Below are 17432 nucleotides of genomic sequence, written 5' to 3'. Positions count from 1 at the left end.
AGGTCTAGAAGACTTCTATTAGTCTCTGATTTACTTTTCCAATGGTCCTCGTTTCTTTTCCTTTGATTGGGATGATTCAGAATAATTCTTTCGTACGTACATTGCTTGCTCTGTAACCTTATCTTCCCTGAGCATACGTAGCAGTTGCCTCTTCGGAAGCCATCCTTTAAATACGTATGGTTTTTATGGGCGGGGAGGTTTGTCATTTCATTACGTTCCCACATGGGGAGTGAGGTTTAATTTCAGGAGGACTCTTACGTGAGGTTTATTATCACATTATTTCAGCCACTTGAACACTGAAAGATGCATTTGGCAAACACTAATTAAAGAAACCACCTCCTCTGAAGTATTCAGGCATTTATCTACGCTTTTTAAAACAGTTTCTAAATGTTTATTTTATTTTACAGTATGCCTTCGAACATCTTCCACTTCAGTCAAAGATAATCTCTTCCAAGGTAGTTTAAAGTTTCAGTACAAACACATTATTCGACATATCATCAATCTTTAGGACCTTTCGTCGAGCGTAAATCAACTTTTTTATTTATTTAGGAAAATGATGATTGTTTGAAGTTTATGATAGTGCAGGTAATTGCGTGGAATTGGCGAAGGGAGATTTATATCTTAAAAAACTGAACTTTGAATTACCTACTTTAAGGACTGCTCCTTTCGTGGTAGTATATTTGTAAGATGCAAAGTTTTTAACAGAAAATAAATAGAGTAAAAGAAAATATAATAGGGGAAAAATGTTAATAATTTCATTAGTTCGTAGCTTGTGAACTCTTGAATTCAGAACTCAGTCGTGTACAAAAGAGGGGATTTAGCTTTTTCAAGATATGATATTAAATGCAGTTACTAGGATCACTCTCAGATGAAAGTGTAAAACTTAGACTGCATTTCACACGCAAATTTAATATGAGAATCTCCTTTGAATATTTTAAAACACGCCAAAAGCCCTATCTCGCTACGGTATGCTTGGATTCTTTAGGAATAAGGCCAGGAGGAAATACTGCACAGCAGAGTTTTTTGTAGATGTAAGTTTTTACACGCATGGAAAGATATCGAGATTGCAGAGAATAACCATCATTCATATTCAAAAGTCCAGGAGTCATCTACATCATCAGAAGAGGATATCTTTGGCAAAGTAACCTAATTCATCCGGCATTTCTGTCTCTAATTGCTTTCGCATAATAACTGCTCCTAAAAGTCATCTATGCTTACTAATTAGTTAGAGCTCAAGTACCAAAGTGTGCGTAAAGCTCCCTGTAATCTTTGTTACTTTCATCGTTTGCGGCTGGCTCTCAACCTCATTCAAAATGCTGGCCTTTCAGTCACATATGACGTGGATAGTTCGTTCCTTCCTGATGTGGAAATCAGCCCTTTACCATGTACCTACACCAGTGGCCTGCAGGGCATCGCGTGGATGCAGATGAGGAGGAGAGAGAGGGAAGGAAAAGGGGGAGGGATAAGGGAGGGAGATGCGGGGGGGGGGGCTCTGAATGGAAAAACGGGCGGCGGCAGTGATGTCCGGCGAAGGAACATCGCTCTCGCTCCCGGGGGGGAAGAGAGATGGGCCGAGAGGGGGGGTGTAGGAAAGAGGAGGGAGGGAGGAGGAAGAGGGAGGGGCGAGTGGACGGGGAGTGAGGTGGGCGGGGAAATGATGCAAGTCCGGTCGATCCTTAAACATTTTCAACGGGAAGGAGATGCGTGTGCCCTTCTCCCAGAAGTCCGGAGGAGCAAAAATCTTCGTCGCCTTTAAGCTGGAATTTTTTTCCGGATGCCGGAATACGGTTTCGCACCTAACTTTCCCCATTTTTGCACCTGAAAGTGCTGAAAATAATGACTAGTGTACAAACAGGGGAGCTGAATCACCTGAAATCTTTCGTTAAAAGTATGGCGTTCAAGGATCAGAGATAAGGACCATTGGAAAAACCATCCATAGAGGGATCGAAACCTTGCACCGAAAGCGAAAGCTGAGGATCAATTGAACGGATAACATGAAAAATGAACTATGGATTAAAGTAGAAGGGGATGAGAATCAGGTGGATCGGGTGCTCCATGGATAATTATGGATTTGTTGCTGACACAGACAATAGAAGGAAAGACGCCGTAATGAGGAAGGCCTAAGGAAAAGTAACGTGTAGGCCAAGCAATGAGGGATTCTATACGGAATAACTTGCAGGAAGTGATGGTATCACCATCGGAAAGGGAATATTAGAGGGCAGAAGTCAATCAATTCTCAGGTCGAAATATTGCCGATGAAACAATTTGCAAAAATTTAACGAAAGCTTGCGTAAATGCCAGGATTACAGGTATGTTTCCCCAGCATGTTACTCACACTTTTCCTGTTCGTATTAGAAGTTTTAAATTCCTATTTTCGCTCATAATTTACCATTTTATGAGCAGGTTACCACCTCTAAGTTAGATGGACCATTAAATTATACAGGTTTCAAGATGTTTGATATCGCAATCATACGTGTTTGTATCTAATTTATAAGACGATCTATGACTTGTTGATGATGATGTTTTGATTTTAGGTACACCATCGGGTAGAGCCAAAGCGCCATTCAATATTGAGAATAGTCTAAATAATAGAAAGCTTACGTTTTCCAAATCTAGAAAGATTACGTTTTCCAAGGAACTAATACAAAACTTGGCACAAGGGAGGAAAGAAGAAGAACATAGAAAGCGTTGCGAAAAATGAAAATTAAGGACTGCATTTTGCGGAATAAACACCACAAGGATCAATGAAATTAGTTAATTTCATACAACAGAGTAACGTTAATGATAATCAACCGTATGCACAGCTCATTGATTGATGTTGAATCTTTACACGAGTCTGGGTAATGGAAATGAAATAGGTGTTTGATTAATTAAAACTTAAGGGTACTAGCAAATTTATGAAGTCACATTTTTCAAAAGATAGTCTAATGAAATTCCAGAAGCTCTACTCTGTAATGCGGTTCTTATTTTATAATTTGATCAGAGAAAGTCAAAGGGTGCCATTACTTTTCCTAATGTAGGCACACAAAGGGAACTTGCATGCGCAATGCAAATATAGGGGAAAACTTAAATGTCTGGGGATCACACTTTCACCAAGAGAGAAGCGACGGTCGCAGAAGATTGTATACGAGTATTCGTATTATGGGACTAGTGACTAGGATAGTACCGCATTGAAAAGATGTGATAACTGAACATGGGAATACCAGAAAATCAGCCCTTCGTGTGTGAATGTTCAGACTATGCACATACGCGTGATTACGAGTACATAAAGTGTACCGCTCGCCACAGTACCATGGACAGAGTACGCGAACCCTCATTTGAATCCAGACAACTTTGAGCCATGCTCCTAGTAGGTACCCGTATGAAATGTAGGGAGACGCTGCGATTAGAGATTTCAAATATTAATGAAAAATCACAGTAAGAGCATTAAAATAATTATCTACATAGCTCTTCAATCACATGACACTAGCATGCATTTTTTAATGGAATGAAAATATGAGTCATTGCATTGATCTGTAAAGCTGAAAGAAAGAGGAAGAAACATTTTAATTATCTATATTGAAAAGTAGCACTTTAAAAAAAATTGCAATTACGATAGTAAAAACTAAGATGCATTTATTTCAACGTACTACACACATAATCTCAAAAATGATTAATCTATTCCCTTTGGAGGTATTCCACAATTTCAAGCCCGAAAAAGTTTACCTGATTAGTTTAAATGTCATTTAACATTAATATCAGTCCATATAATAATATAGCTAGCCACTTAGCCGATGGTTCTAATGGCAAACTCCATGCCACTTTGGACTAGCTTTTATATAATTCGTTCAAAGGTTATTAATGTTAATAATATAACAATGCCATTTATGAAAATGGAAGACAAATTCTCGATCGATGAAATGTAGGAATAAGACATATTATTTTAAATTTTTTGCGGCACTTCTGAAGGAGTACAAGCCCTTAAAGTGCCATGGGGAAAATGAATATAAAATTTTCTCCGATGAAAGACCATCAAAACGATATTTTGGGAGATAATATAAGAAGGATGTTCATACCCAGTTACATTTACATATTCTTAATCGGAGGGTAGATCAGTAGACTTGGTTGAAAGCATTTCTCAGTCCCTACAATGGGCGAGACATTAACATTACAGAGGTATTTAGTGAAGAAGTAATAAGAAAAATAATGTAATAAAAATTAAGCAGAATCGCCTAATTTAAGTTCATTGCGTCATCTCATTTATCTCAAACAAATTTCAGTTCTGAAAGAAAAATGTAACTCTACGAAGTATAAGTGGGGTGGTAGTCCAGTAGATCGAGCGCCGGAACATAGCGCCTGGGTTCGATTCCCTGTGTTTTTAGACAACCCCATCCCTCTTAGCTTTACCCTAGCTGTGTTTTTTTCTTGGTATCAGATCTTTCTCTGGAAAACCGCAGGCGGTACAGAGGAAAAAACTGGCCCCCTCGTTACACAATTCACGTGTGAACTTCACTGGGGCTTAGAATTCGGAGAGCTCTACACTCACCTATCAAACCAAACCTCCCGGTTGATTACTCTAGTTTTTCGAAGGCAACAGTTGCGCCTGTAATCACACAATCAGCTCGTTTTATCCCGCAAATCTCAGCCACGAATCCATACTAAGGGCACACGCCCGTCCTGGCGCACTCAACCTGTATTGCCGACTGCGGGGTGACTGCAGGAGTCAGCCACAGTTATGGAGGTGGGATCGCGCCGCACTCCCGCAGAATCTGATCACTGCGGAAGCAAACCAGGGGCCCAGGGATGGGCATTTTGCAGCGTGTGGCGGGCCCTTCCCCGCTTCTGTGGCCAGGGCGGCTAAGCGGCACGCGGAGTTTTGGTGGAGGCCACCGCCGCAACGACGGATAGTATTTGCATTGCGTTATGCAACGAGATTAAGGGACTTGGGAGGGTGGAAGCCACGACGGGGTGAGTGTGGTTTTGGAATGGGTTGGGGGGGGGGTTAGCAAGAGAGAGAGAGAGAGTACAGGGGGAAGGAAGGAGGTGGAGGCGACGGTACAAACAGAAAGGCGGTGCTCCCTAGATGGGATTTTAGATCATTCCACCAGCCTGACCGTCCGCTTAGAGGGGGTCCCATTTTCTGCAATTAGATTCGAAAACTATCAAAACTGCTTCCTTTTGTCCACTCCTCCGCCTCTTTTTTTTCTCTCTCTCTTATTTTCTTTCTCTGGACCTCAAATCTACAACCCACCCCCCGGCCCACCCCCTATCCCAATCCCCTCGACCCAACTTCTCTCACTGTGACCGTTTGGAACCCGTCTCTTGCCTCCGGGAATCGAATGGACGACCCTTTCGCTCGGGTGCCCCCGCACAAAAGACTTCGCCTCCCTCCCTCAACCCCTTCCCCACCCCCCCAGTCCATCGCCCCAGTACTTCCCTCCCGCCCCCGACCTCCCACCACTTCAATAACCCTTTACTCTCACTCCTACGCCGCGCTCTTTGTTGTCCGGCCAGCCGCAGAGCAGTCCGTACCGACTCACTCCACCTCCTCCTCCCCCCTCTCACCATCTCTCTCTCTCTCTCGCTGTTCAACGATTCGTTGTTTACAACCAGCCCCGGGGGCTCTTGGGAAGGCCGGGAAGGCGGAAGGGATGGCGGAGAGAGGAGGGGGAGAGGAAGAGAAAGGGAAGTAGAATGAGAGTGGAGAGAAAGGGAGGGTGGGAGAGAGAGAGAGAACGGAATGACTGCACGGGAGAGAGAGCCAAGAGGTCATTCGCTGACCATAGTCAAATGGTCCTGGAGCTAATGAAATGCTCCCTCTCTACCGACTCGACCCTCGTCCTCCTTCTGCACGGAGGAATAAATCCATTACTTTGATTGCGAGATCGTTATCGTAATGGGGACCCTGGAAAGGAGGGAAAAGAGAGAGAGAGAGGGGTGGGAGGGTGGGAGGGAGAGGGGAAGATGTTGCAATTAGGGCGAAGGGGAAATAAACAGAGTGTGCTAGTGTGTGTGTGTATGTGCGGTTATTATTTGTGTGCTGTTTTGCGGATTACAATTCACGACGCTCATCTCTCTCCTCCTTCGGTTTATCCCTTCGGCCACACTATAAGGAGAGAGGATAATGATATCGCCGGGCGTGGAAATTATCCTTGCGGACATTTACAAAAAAAATATTATTTTTTTGTTCTGTCCGCCGCAGAATTTTAATCTCAATAACGTTTCCACCAAGCACGGGAACGAAAGAAAAAGTATTTTTTTTCCTACCCGAAAGAAACATTTCTTCTAATTCCCCCGCCCCTCGATTTTCTTCTCCTCGCGAAAAAAAACGGCTGAAAAAAAGCAATTCGGGTGCAAGACGCTCCTAAGGCTTGTCTTAAAAATGTTTTTTTTTCGCTACGAGATTTGCTGTTTTCCTCGGGGCTATTCATTACCGTAACTGGGCGATTCGTGGGATAAAGGAATATTGTTCCTCATCGTCAGATGTCAGGCATAAATTTCTTTTACCGACGAGATTACGATGAAGATGAGATTAAGAGACTATTGATAAAATGAGTTAATGTTCTTCGTGCCGTGACATAATCAGTGGATTTATCCCAAATGTTCCACGATACTGCATCATGCCTGTCGGATAATTCTCCAAATGATTTCATTCCCCTGCCAAATAGAAGTTCCCAACATAAAAATCCGAGACTTGATAATGACGAAAATGTTTACTCCAAATTCGTTTGAATATCGCCTGTACTATCACTAAGATACCCTATCCGAAATAAAAAAGTTCAAGGGGATTTTCAAATTGTTTAATCAATATTTTGGAGTTCCACGCCAGAATTGAACAGAGTAATAATTTTATTTACGCTAGGGCATGTCACAGAGAGCAATTTAAAAGTTACGTTGCAAAGGAGGCGAACGACTAATATGAAGACGAGAGAAATAACAACAAAAATCTAACGCCTTAATCCCCTATTGGTTTCTTCACCAAAAAAGGAGAAATTTACAATGATAACTTATTAGCTGATTGCAATATTGTAATTTCAACACTATCGAAAAGATTTATTTTGAAAGAGTTTATAACCACACAAATCTGAATAAAAATTAAAAAGACCTGAGCACAAGATAAAGAAAGATATAACAGTTTCGTGGCATTACGAGTATACAAGTATATCTAATTTGAATACCTAACGAATGAATCGGTACACATGAAACAGAATGCAATTTTACATAGAAGTTACATTGGAATTATTGCTCCTCCCTGTCGATTAAGACAGTGGGCTATAGGCAAGAGCAATCCGTGGTGGAAATATGCACAGATTTTATACCGAAAAATCTACCGAATTTTCAAAACATTTCATTTCACCCACCCTTTGGAGGAGATTTAAAATCACATCCAGGTTATTTTGACCGCAAATTCTATTTTTGACCATGGGGCCCACTGTTGATCTTGCGTAGTTTTTGATGAGGATTCTTATTAAACAACAATTAGGGATGCGGCGCGCAGAGCCGCGCACTCGGCTCTCGTCCGTTTTGTGCTCGTTCCCGTCGCTTTGGCTCTCTGCGTCCGATTCCAGCATTCCGTTTAACCGAGAGGAGATGACCACGCGACTTGTGTGTCCCATCGTGGCTCGCTAATGGTTCGGTGATGTAACTACTCCACCGTGTTATTACTGCCACTGATGGCGCACTGATTGAGTTACTTCCTGTGGTAGCCCGTTCTAGTTGGGAGTTCTTGCGGCAAATCATTCCAAGGGCGGTCCAGAACATCCCCACCGGCGCTAAGTAGAGGGGAGGATGGTCACTTCAATTTTACTTAAATACGCAGGGCAATTCGTCATTAAACCTTCATTCCAAACAATAATTTCTTACGGGCACTGAACAGATGAAAACTGATTCAGCGTTGTTGAATTGCATTACTGATTTATCATGAAATTCCGAAGAGATGAACTCTTAAGCAAAATGCAATCACGTTCATATTTCTCTGGAATCATTTCACTTCAAACAAAAGTGTTCTCAGATCCTCTGGATCATCTTAAATCCTATGAGGGTCAAAAAATCGACAATTTACGTGACACATCACATTATTTAATAAATACCATCGCTTTTGAATTGCTCTCAAAAACCTAATTGAGTTCAAATGTATTCAGTTGCTCACAGTACGAAAAAAAATTAGACTCGCGAATAGAATGGGTAATAAATAAATCTTGACTTTGTTCATCGATTAAAGATAAAGATCATTTGATGAATTTAGGTAAGTTTAGAAAATTACCATTAATATGATGAGTAAAATAATTTGAGTAAAAAAATGGCAAGTTGGGTAGATTGGCATGTCAATAACGACCGACGACATATTACGACCAACTCGACTTGGATCAGTACTTCCCCGACCACGCATGAGCTATGGTGACATTTTACTTTCTCCATTCGTGGTATACTGGCAAGTACCATTGTTAGGTCTTCTGGATTCAACGGAAATATCTGATAAGCGATATGAAGATACAAAATATATTTTTAGGTCCCCTGAACACCTTTTGACCATTTTCCGAATTATTTATCTCATATATTTTTTATGATCTCAATAATTCAAAAATAATAATTAACTTGAGCGGCTCGGAATATCATATTTAACATTTAAATTAAAAGCACATACGATTTCGATCAAAATACTTCCGCCGGAATGGAATAATCGATCTTTTTTTCAAAGTTTATCAGCATCGCCATCATAAAAAACACGTTTGAATGAGCGGGATATGTGCGAATTAATGTTACTTATGCAAAGACATTTAAATTGAGCACCAGTTTAATTTTTCAAAAAAATATAAAATAATTCAGTTATTAGCTTGGAACAAGAACTATTATGTGGATAAAATACTAAGCTACGCAGCTTAAAGATAAAAAGCAGCTCCTGTTCTCCATGCATAGTCCTATCTTGCAAGAAAATATTATAAACCTAGTCCACATGCGGATTTTTCGTGTGTTTTACTAGAACTTTTGAATTTGGTTACCATGGAAATCGATCATTGATGGTGGTGCATTTTCTTAAATTGAAAGAATTCCGAAACCATTCCACTCCTAAGGAAAAGAGATATCTATATAACTAGGCATTTCAGTATATATTAAAAAAATATTAAAATTATTACTTAATTTAGATTTGTTGAGGCAGATAGAAAACCTGAGAAATTCAATATCCTACCGTCTGTGTTTCAGTGGTTGTTTTGACAGGAATTACTTCTCTGCGAGACCAAGAAAGAGGTTTACATAGGAAGGGCTGAACCTGCTACCCATGGCACAGCCCTTGATTTGTAAGAAGAATTTATCGTTAAAGGAGAAGGAGTTGCGGGAGAGGATGAACTCGGAAAGACTAAGGAGAAAATCTGTGCTGGGTATGTGTGGCTCAGGGCGTTGGGAGAGGTAATGTTTGAGAGCGGAGAGACCTTCTGAGTGGGGAATCGATGTGTATAGGGATGTTGCATCTATAGTGGCCATAATAATCTCGGTATCTGGAGGGAGGGAGGTTCATTTTAGCCTTTCCAGGAAATGGTAAGAATCTTTGGTGCGTGACGGTAGGGCATGGACTATCGGTATCGATATAGAATCAACAACCACCGAGCCTCATGCAAAAACTCTTCCCTAATTGATATGCTCCCTATCCCCAAACACGCCTCCGAACATTACACTCCCTTTGATAAATGCTATAGTGTATCCATCATAGTATTCCTCCCACCCTCTGATCCTCCACTGAAACTGAACACATTAAAGCAATCCTTCTCTGGCTCTTGGAGTCCTGGAATTGGCCAGGAATCAATATTAGGCATTAATTACACTGCTCCAATTATATTTTCATCCCCCTTCCACCCCATCACCTTCTACAGTTTCCCCACCCTTCTAAAGCTGCCCCTCCAAACCCGTCCCTTCGGAGTTCTCTCCCCACCTTCCCCTTCCATCCATCGCTCCAGCCATCGAATTCCCTTCAGTCCTGTCTATCTCTTCCTTGATAAAGGTGGTCACGACCACCGAAAATTCGAAAAATAGTGAGTCTCTTTTTTGTGTGTTTCTGTGTTTTTGTCTGTGTCCACTAGTGCTAAGTGTTATACATTATTATTCACGTCCGTGAGACTTTCAAAAAGTGTTATATATTATATATATATATATATATATATATATATATATATATATATATATATATATATATATATGTGTGTGTGGGTCGCGGTAGTCCAGTGGGTAGAACGTTGGACTGCTGACCGGAGGGTCCCAGGTTCGATTCCCGGGCAAGGCACTCTGGGAACCTGCAGCTCAACCCAAGCTAAAGTGATTTTTCGGGTACCAGGTCTTCCTGGGAAACCATAACTGGCACAGGGAAAGGAACTGGCCCCCCTACCCTGATGTTTGAATTTCACACGCCGTATAGGGCTTAGTACTGGGTGAGCTGTACTATAACCCATTCAAACCGAACCTGTGTGTGATATATATATATATGATATCACACATGCATACATAGATACGAAAAACACAGTTATCAACTGTGTTTCGCTCATGAAGGTCGGTTTGATATGTGATGGTAGAGTTTACCCAGTACTAAGCCCAACGGCTTATGAAATTCACACTCAGGGTTGGAGGGGGGCAGATGTTTTCCTTATGCTGCCTATAGTTTCCCTTGGGGTTCTGTTACCTGAAAAATTACACAGCCTGGGTGAAGCTGACGGTGCCCAGAGAAGCGTGCCCGGGAATCGAGCCCGGGCCCTCCGTTCAGTAATCCAACGTTCCTGGTACACCTGGACTACCAAAACTTGTATGGAAAATAGCATCTTAATAAGCATATGCAAGAAGCTGGTAAATATAGAGTGATGATAAACATTTATAAATACAGACAAAAGCAATGCTATAGGGAAGGGTACTCCTTTTAATTCGGTTGAAACTTAAATGCCAATTCAGAGTTGCGCGATAAAAACTGTTGGCGAAGGAAGACTTTTCCAATTTCAACGGCTGACTCGATTCAAATGACTAAGCATAAATGAATTTTTCAAGCATACTTTCTAAAAAAGCTAATTGTATAATAGAAAATTAATTTTAAGCACAATAAATTACGGAAATAAAACATTTATGACCAAACTTATTTGTCCATACCAAAAGACTTGGTACTTTTCCACAGATTTTTATTATACAAGACTTGTATGGTACAACGCGTTTCACCGACTTGCGGCATCATCAGGTGCATCAGTACCCGATGATATCGTAAGAGAGGGAAACGCGTTGTACCTAATAATAAAAGTCTGTGGAAAAGTACAGTCTTTTAGTATGGATAACAAATACTTCCACGAAGTGAAGCCTGAAACAGTAGAATAAAAACTCATTTGGACAGCTCATATTATTCGTAATAATTATCACCGTCACTGGACAGATGATTAACTGGCCACAATTGCCTTCCATTAAATTTTCCTTCGATTATATTTTTGTCGAGTATTAGCGAATAAATATTCGAATTAAATATGAACTAGTGTTTCCGCATTGATGGCTGGTGCAGCAGCATTAACCCGCTCAACACGCCCTAGCGGCGTCTTGCGGGGTATTGTACAGATGAGGATGTTTCAAAGGGTGGACGAAGAGGTTCCTCTCCTCTGGATGTCGGGTACCATTGCTGTCTCCATCTTTACCAATTCTATAATTGGATTTATAATTATTGACTTCGGTTCTGTCGTAAAGTCGCGGAGGATCATATTTAATGCTTCATTTCGAGGAGATACAGCATTAGTCCCGCCGCTGATAGCCTCACTTATTTCGTAGTTTACCCTTATTACATATGGCAGTTCCAATATCCTCAACCTGGTGGAAACACGATAGTTTGAGGGTTGAACACGACAATTTATAAAGGTACCAGTGGATTCGGTTAGCAAAACATCAAAGGGCTTCGGTATAACTATCCTTGTAGTACAAGGATTCACAACAAAACACTTTGTACATGTACCACACAAAATTTTAAGGTACATGTAGAAAAATGAAAATGACAAATTGGGAGATAATGCAAATAAATCAAAAGGTTTATTACCTTTCAAGCTGGGAATCCGTCGCTGACTCTCCGCCACGGCTGTTGAGGACCAAACACGTGAAGGTGACAAGGAAAAGACTACGGTGACCTAGATAATGAAATAGGCATATTTATTGATTTTGCTACAATTACGAGTACATTCTTGCAATAAAAAAATGATGAGAGGAACTATTAAAACAAGTAATTAACATAATGAACAAAAATTTCAATAAATAATATAAAATAAGTAAGTTCAAAAGCGATGGCATTTACTTAGGAGTAACCAAGAAATATAAAACTTTACAAATGGTAAAGCTTCTCTCTCTGCTTGGGTGAAGCATATTAAAAAATCGCAGGGTACTTATTTGATTATGAAAATATCGTATTCATTGCTAACAATTTTCAGGTTTAATTTCCTAACCTACATCGTATAAGGAGTGCACACAAAATGAAATTAGAAATAGCTTTCCAGGAATCGCGCTGTAATAATCGTGTAAGAACCTCATTTACTCAAGAAACAAAACTAAGCACGTGTCAATTTAATGATAAAATTAAAACGGTTCTCGCAAATTTACTGTGATCATCTTACATCTACATGGCACCCTGCAAGCCAACACTACTGTATGTAGCAGAGGGCGATTTCACACCTGGCATGCAACATGAAAATTGATTCACATTGTGCTTATATGCATGCATTAGGCGGTAATTGATTTCATATTGTTTTCCTACAGATATGTAAAAATTTCAACTATGCAAATAATGGTTTACAACTTCAACACATTATCTAGGAGTCTAACATTTCTCTGTGCAGCTGACATTAAGAAGAATAATATCACAATGTTAGCTAAAAAAATGACCACATCCAGACACATCATATTTTTAAAAACGTTGCTGAGCGCATTGGAAAATCAGTAGGATAAATCTACATCTACTTAATACCACGCAAGGGCGTGTGGCGGGGGGTGTTACTACACCACCCGTTACTAAGAAAGAAAAAAAACCGCACGCAAAAGCCACAATTTTATACCATCCAACGTACAGGTGATGAGGCACAACAACTAAGCAAAGTCAAGAAATTTGGGCAGGAACTTCACAATGCGAGGGTAAATGACAACGAGAGCAAATTAGTTATTTGCGAAATGTAATGAATATTTCGGGCGGTTTATACAATTTACGGCATTGTTAACCACACCTATCACTGCTTCTATGCTTTTTATACAAGACCGAAAAAAAATTAACCGCCCGAGCAGGGACTTGAACCCTGGACCCTTAGGTTAAAAGCCTAATGCTCTACCGACTGAGCTACCCGGGCTCACGAAAAACAAAGGGACCGGAGACAATGCAAACAAAACAAAAGGTGGTATTTTTTCCACAAAAATGAAACAATAAAATATTAAAATAGGAGGACATAAACTAGTCCAAGTGTAACGGTTTCCCTATCCTGGAAGTTTTTGGACATAAATGCTGGATCGAGTGATCGGTTTATAAGAAGAAGAATTGCATTACGCAAACAAGCTTCCACAAGAGGGAGAGATATGAGGATAGTGACATTAAGTGTGGACACTACGCAGAGATTCGTTTAGACTTTGATATGTAACGTGGTTTTGTATGGCGCCGAAACATGGTCGCTGAAGCAAGACTTAGATTGGAAGCTTTTGAAAACGGGATGTGGAGAAGGATGGATGTTTATATGTGTGGGCATGTATGTATGTATATTATATATATATATATATATATATATAATATATATATAACCCATTTAACAACCCATTTATATGTGTGATATATACTGGGCCAAATTAATTAGCATTTTGCAGAAGATAGGACTAGGCTGGAAAGAGAGAGAGACAACGAAAGCTGTCCATATCTAGTAGCGCACAAATGCTGATTGCGAATAGTCGTGATAGGTACAAACGTCGCGTCGGGATAGGCAGTGCCTTGCAGAGGAGTAAGGCAGTTAGGCCCATTATCACCTGTTCTATTCCATATATGTGGCAAAGGAATTGTTTAGAGAGACGGGAAGGGTTGGAGACTTGACTAAAAGTAGCAGAGGATCTCATTAAATCAGTGAAATTTGAGGTTGAACAAGCGTTATTTAGTCAGTCATTCAAAGGGTTATAATAAAAAATTAGATCCCTAAATCATTGTGATAGGTGTGGAAATATATAAACTTTGATAACATAGAAACACAGAAAATGTACACACGGATATTTAGTTAAGGTTTCGACGGCCGTATTCATCAGAATAATGGCAGCCGCACCGTCGAAATGTCAACTAGATAGGGGAGAGTCAATGCTCTGTGTTGCTATACATAAATGTTTAAATCAACATTTTTATATCTAGAGCGTTCCTTTTCGAATATATATAAATATTATATATATATATATATATATATATATATATATATATATATATATATATATATATATATTTATTTATTTATACAGGGTGCGACATTTAAATCCGGACTAATTACAATTTGAATTTACCGCCATATCGTAGTTCCACTGGAAGTCGCGATTGGCGTTCTTGAAAACAATAGGCATCTAATAAACAGTCATAACCTCAAAATGGCCGAGATGTTACATAAAAGTGCGGAGGACAATCGAATAGCCGCTATTTAGAAAGTGTTCGCGCTGGGCATTCGCCCAGTGAAATAGTTCGATAGTACATAGAAACACATATATAATGCACTGGTGCGTACGAATGTATGCATGTAATCAAAGTGGGTATTCATTCCTCTTTAATTTACGGTATCTGGAAACGCGGTGAATTTCACGCATGGCCGCGCCGCTAGATGGTGCGTTGAGCGATTGAGCACTGCATTGCCCTCATTGAGGAGAAGGGAATAAAATATAAAATAGTAAAAAAAGACAAGATATATTGGGCCACGAGAAATCCTCCCAGGAGCAGAAGGGCAATGAAAAAAAATACATATAAAGAGGAAAAAAGAAAGATCAGGAGGGAAAAATTATTCAGGAGCACCCCTTCCGTATTTTCATCCTTCGGGCGAGAAGAGAACGACGAGGGGGGAAATAAATGATAATAATAATAATGACAATGTGGATAAGGGGGAGGGCGGCGAGGTCGGGTATTATCGTTCGGGAGGGGTTTATCAAGCCGAAATGACGGATGCAACAGGAGGCAAATTTAGAGACAAGGGCTTCGCTTAAACAACCATGGGCACATGTGTGCTTCCAACGGAGAACCCTGGACGATGTTCACGATACTTACGTGGCCACAGATGTACTATATGTACGCCGCCTGTATAAAAGACCTATTTAAAAATACAGGTGGGTAATAAATATGCGCGGGTTGGGATTGTTCTCATATATACATGAGTGTAAAATGAAAGGGAAGATATCGCGAGGAACACTAAGAGACAATTACAGAGGACAAATTAAAATGGCAAAAAAACAGAAATATAACCAGTGTATGAGGAAATACATATGTACCTAGCATATATATATATACTCACACACATGCATACACACACACAAACATATGGTCTCGTATGAAATTAATGCGCAAGATTTTATTGTGACGCGACTAACCATGGCAACGTGATAAGACTGATCGAAAAATGTGGTGTGAGGCACAAGTAAAAAAATACAATAATATTTGACGCCATGGCCGTCTTAGTTTGACAAATATTCAAATTATCGGCTGTCAGCCATTCTTCATCAACAGACGAAGAAGGCCTGATCGTCGAAAACGTTACAGATTTATGAGTCACATTTTTTTATTTTTTGTCTATATTGTTTGTTATAGGCGCAATATGTTGTTACTGCTCCACGTTTCCACCCAGAATGTGAATGTTTGTACATACATGTATTTTATATGTGTGTGCATGTATATGCGAGTAAACACACACACACACACACACACACACACATATATATATATATATATATATATATATATATATATATATATATATATATATATATATATAAATGAATATATACACCATATATTAGAGAACATATCATCACCCACATCGCCTAACCCGCCTTCATCTCTCTCTCTCTCCCTCTCCCCACTCCTAACACTTTCCCCAGCTATTCTCCCTCCCCCAAAGTCACATCCCGCCTTGGGAGTTCAGCCAAATCGGGAAGAACTTTGGCAGGCGAAAGGCAGTCTTTATTCTCCCTTAGACCCCTGCATCCTCCCCCCCCCCGCCCTCAACCCTCTTCCAATTCCCACCTTCCCCATCTCCTCCCTACACACGCTCCCCTCAAAAGCCTTCACCCTTTGCTTGGAGTTGGTGACATGGTTTTAATGTATTCGTGCGGGGCGGGGAGAGCTGAGAGGGGTAAGGGCAGAGGTGTGTAAAAGCCTCCACTTCCTCACTTCCCCCTCTTTCCGTCCTATTCCTCTCCCTCCCGCATCCATTCCCCCAAACGCAACCCCACCCCCGCCCACCACCACACCCTCTGCACGCTCCTATGGCCAGACACCAAGGGTTCTCTCGTGTCTCCTCCTCCGTCTCGTCAAGAAATGAAACCAAATCTTGGACTCGATACCGTTCTTAGCCTTGTGAAGGGCACATGCACTCGACAATTATACAGTGAACACTGTTGGAATGCACTCGGTGCTGCTAAAGGCACAACTGTTGAGGCAAGATTAGCTAAATCACTCACTCTCAGATATTTTACATATTTTTAGATATTTTAGTACCCTGTAAGTCACCTCTAGGGTGTGTGGCAGGGGGTGAATGCTCACCAGACTAATTTTAACTATAATATGACTCTACCGTGGTCGGATAATGTCATTCTTATCCCTTAAACGTTCGTGGAAAAAATGAAATATGAAATCTGTCTTTTCTATACTTAATCTCTCTAATTTTATTGGCATGATATCGCCCACCGTACTAAGATGGGGGTAATAATACATTTTCAAGATTATTTTTTTAGCATAAGTCCAAAAACAGAAATTTTTGGTCTTTACATCGGACTATTAACAAGCATAACAATGGAGACAATTACATATACCCTAGTCCTAGGTGGAGGAAAACTCACCCAGGCGGGCATCGAACCCGCGGCCCTTGGGTTGGTAGATAAGGAAGTGGAAGTACCCCGCCACCGCAGGGACGTCTACTCAAGGCGAAGTAAAGCTAAAGTTATATGCATTACCGGCTGATTTCAGTTGAGAATACTATATTCACATTCTTTCTCGCCCATGCCTGGATAATTCAAACAGCCAGGTCCATACCATAAAGGTGACCTTAATTTAAAGCATGCAATTTGAAAACAGCATACAAAACACTTGTCCACTTGGGGCAGAGGTTAAATGTTAGCAGACAAAGCTATACTTAAGGGGATGAAGTAGCAAATTGTATGAGGTGCTATTCAGGTGAAAAAATGCACCCTTATTATGATTCAAAGTGATTTGTCAGTAATTGCTTCATTTATTTGCATTTTATCAAAATACA

The 17432-nt window shown here is 40.5% G+C and overlaps 1 protein-coding gene and 1 non-coding gene across 4 annotated transcripts in view; both read right to left on the bottom strand.

Moving 5' to 3' along the window:
- LOC139698921 (uncharacterized) overlaps positions 1 to 17432 on the bottom strand; it is a 386101-nt gene that overhangs the window by 93035 nt on the left and 275634 nt on the right. For all 3 annotated transcript variants that reach the window (XR_011703026.1, XR_011703027.1, XM_071597877.1), the window contains one exon: positions 12020 to 12107. Coding sequence is in view for 1 of the 3 variants with exons in the window: in XM_071597877.1 (XP_071453978.1) it covers positions 12020 to 12107 (88 nt within the window). In the remaining 2 variants the exon portion in view is untranslated. The remainder of the gene's footprint in view (positions 1 to 12019; positions 12108 to 17432) is intronic.
- Positions 13238 to 13310, bottom strand: TRNAK-UUU (transfer RNA lysine (anticodon UUU)). Its single transcript has one exon. It is a non-coding gene; the product is annotated as a tRNA-Lys (tRNA).

Source organism: Hetaerina americana, unplaced genomic scaffold (assembly GCF_022747635.1).
Source record: "Hetaerina americana unplaced genomic scaffold, ioHetAmer1.1.p SCAF_9, whole genome shotgun sequence".
Lineage (NCBI taxonomy): Eukaryota > Metazoa > Arthropoda > Insecta > Odonata > Calopterygidae > Hetaerina > Hetaerina americana.
Note: the sequence above shows the minus strand (reverse complement) of the source record. Positions and strands in the feature narration are given on the sequence as shown.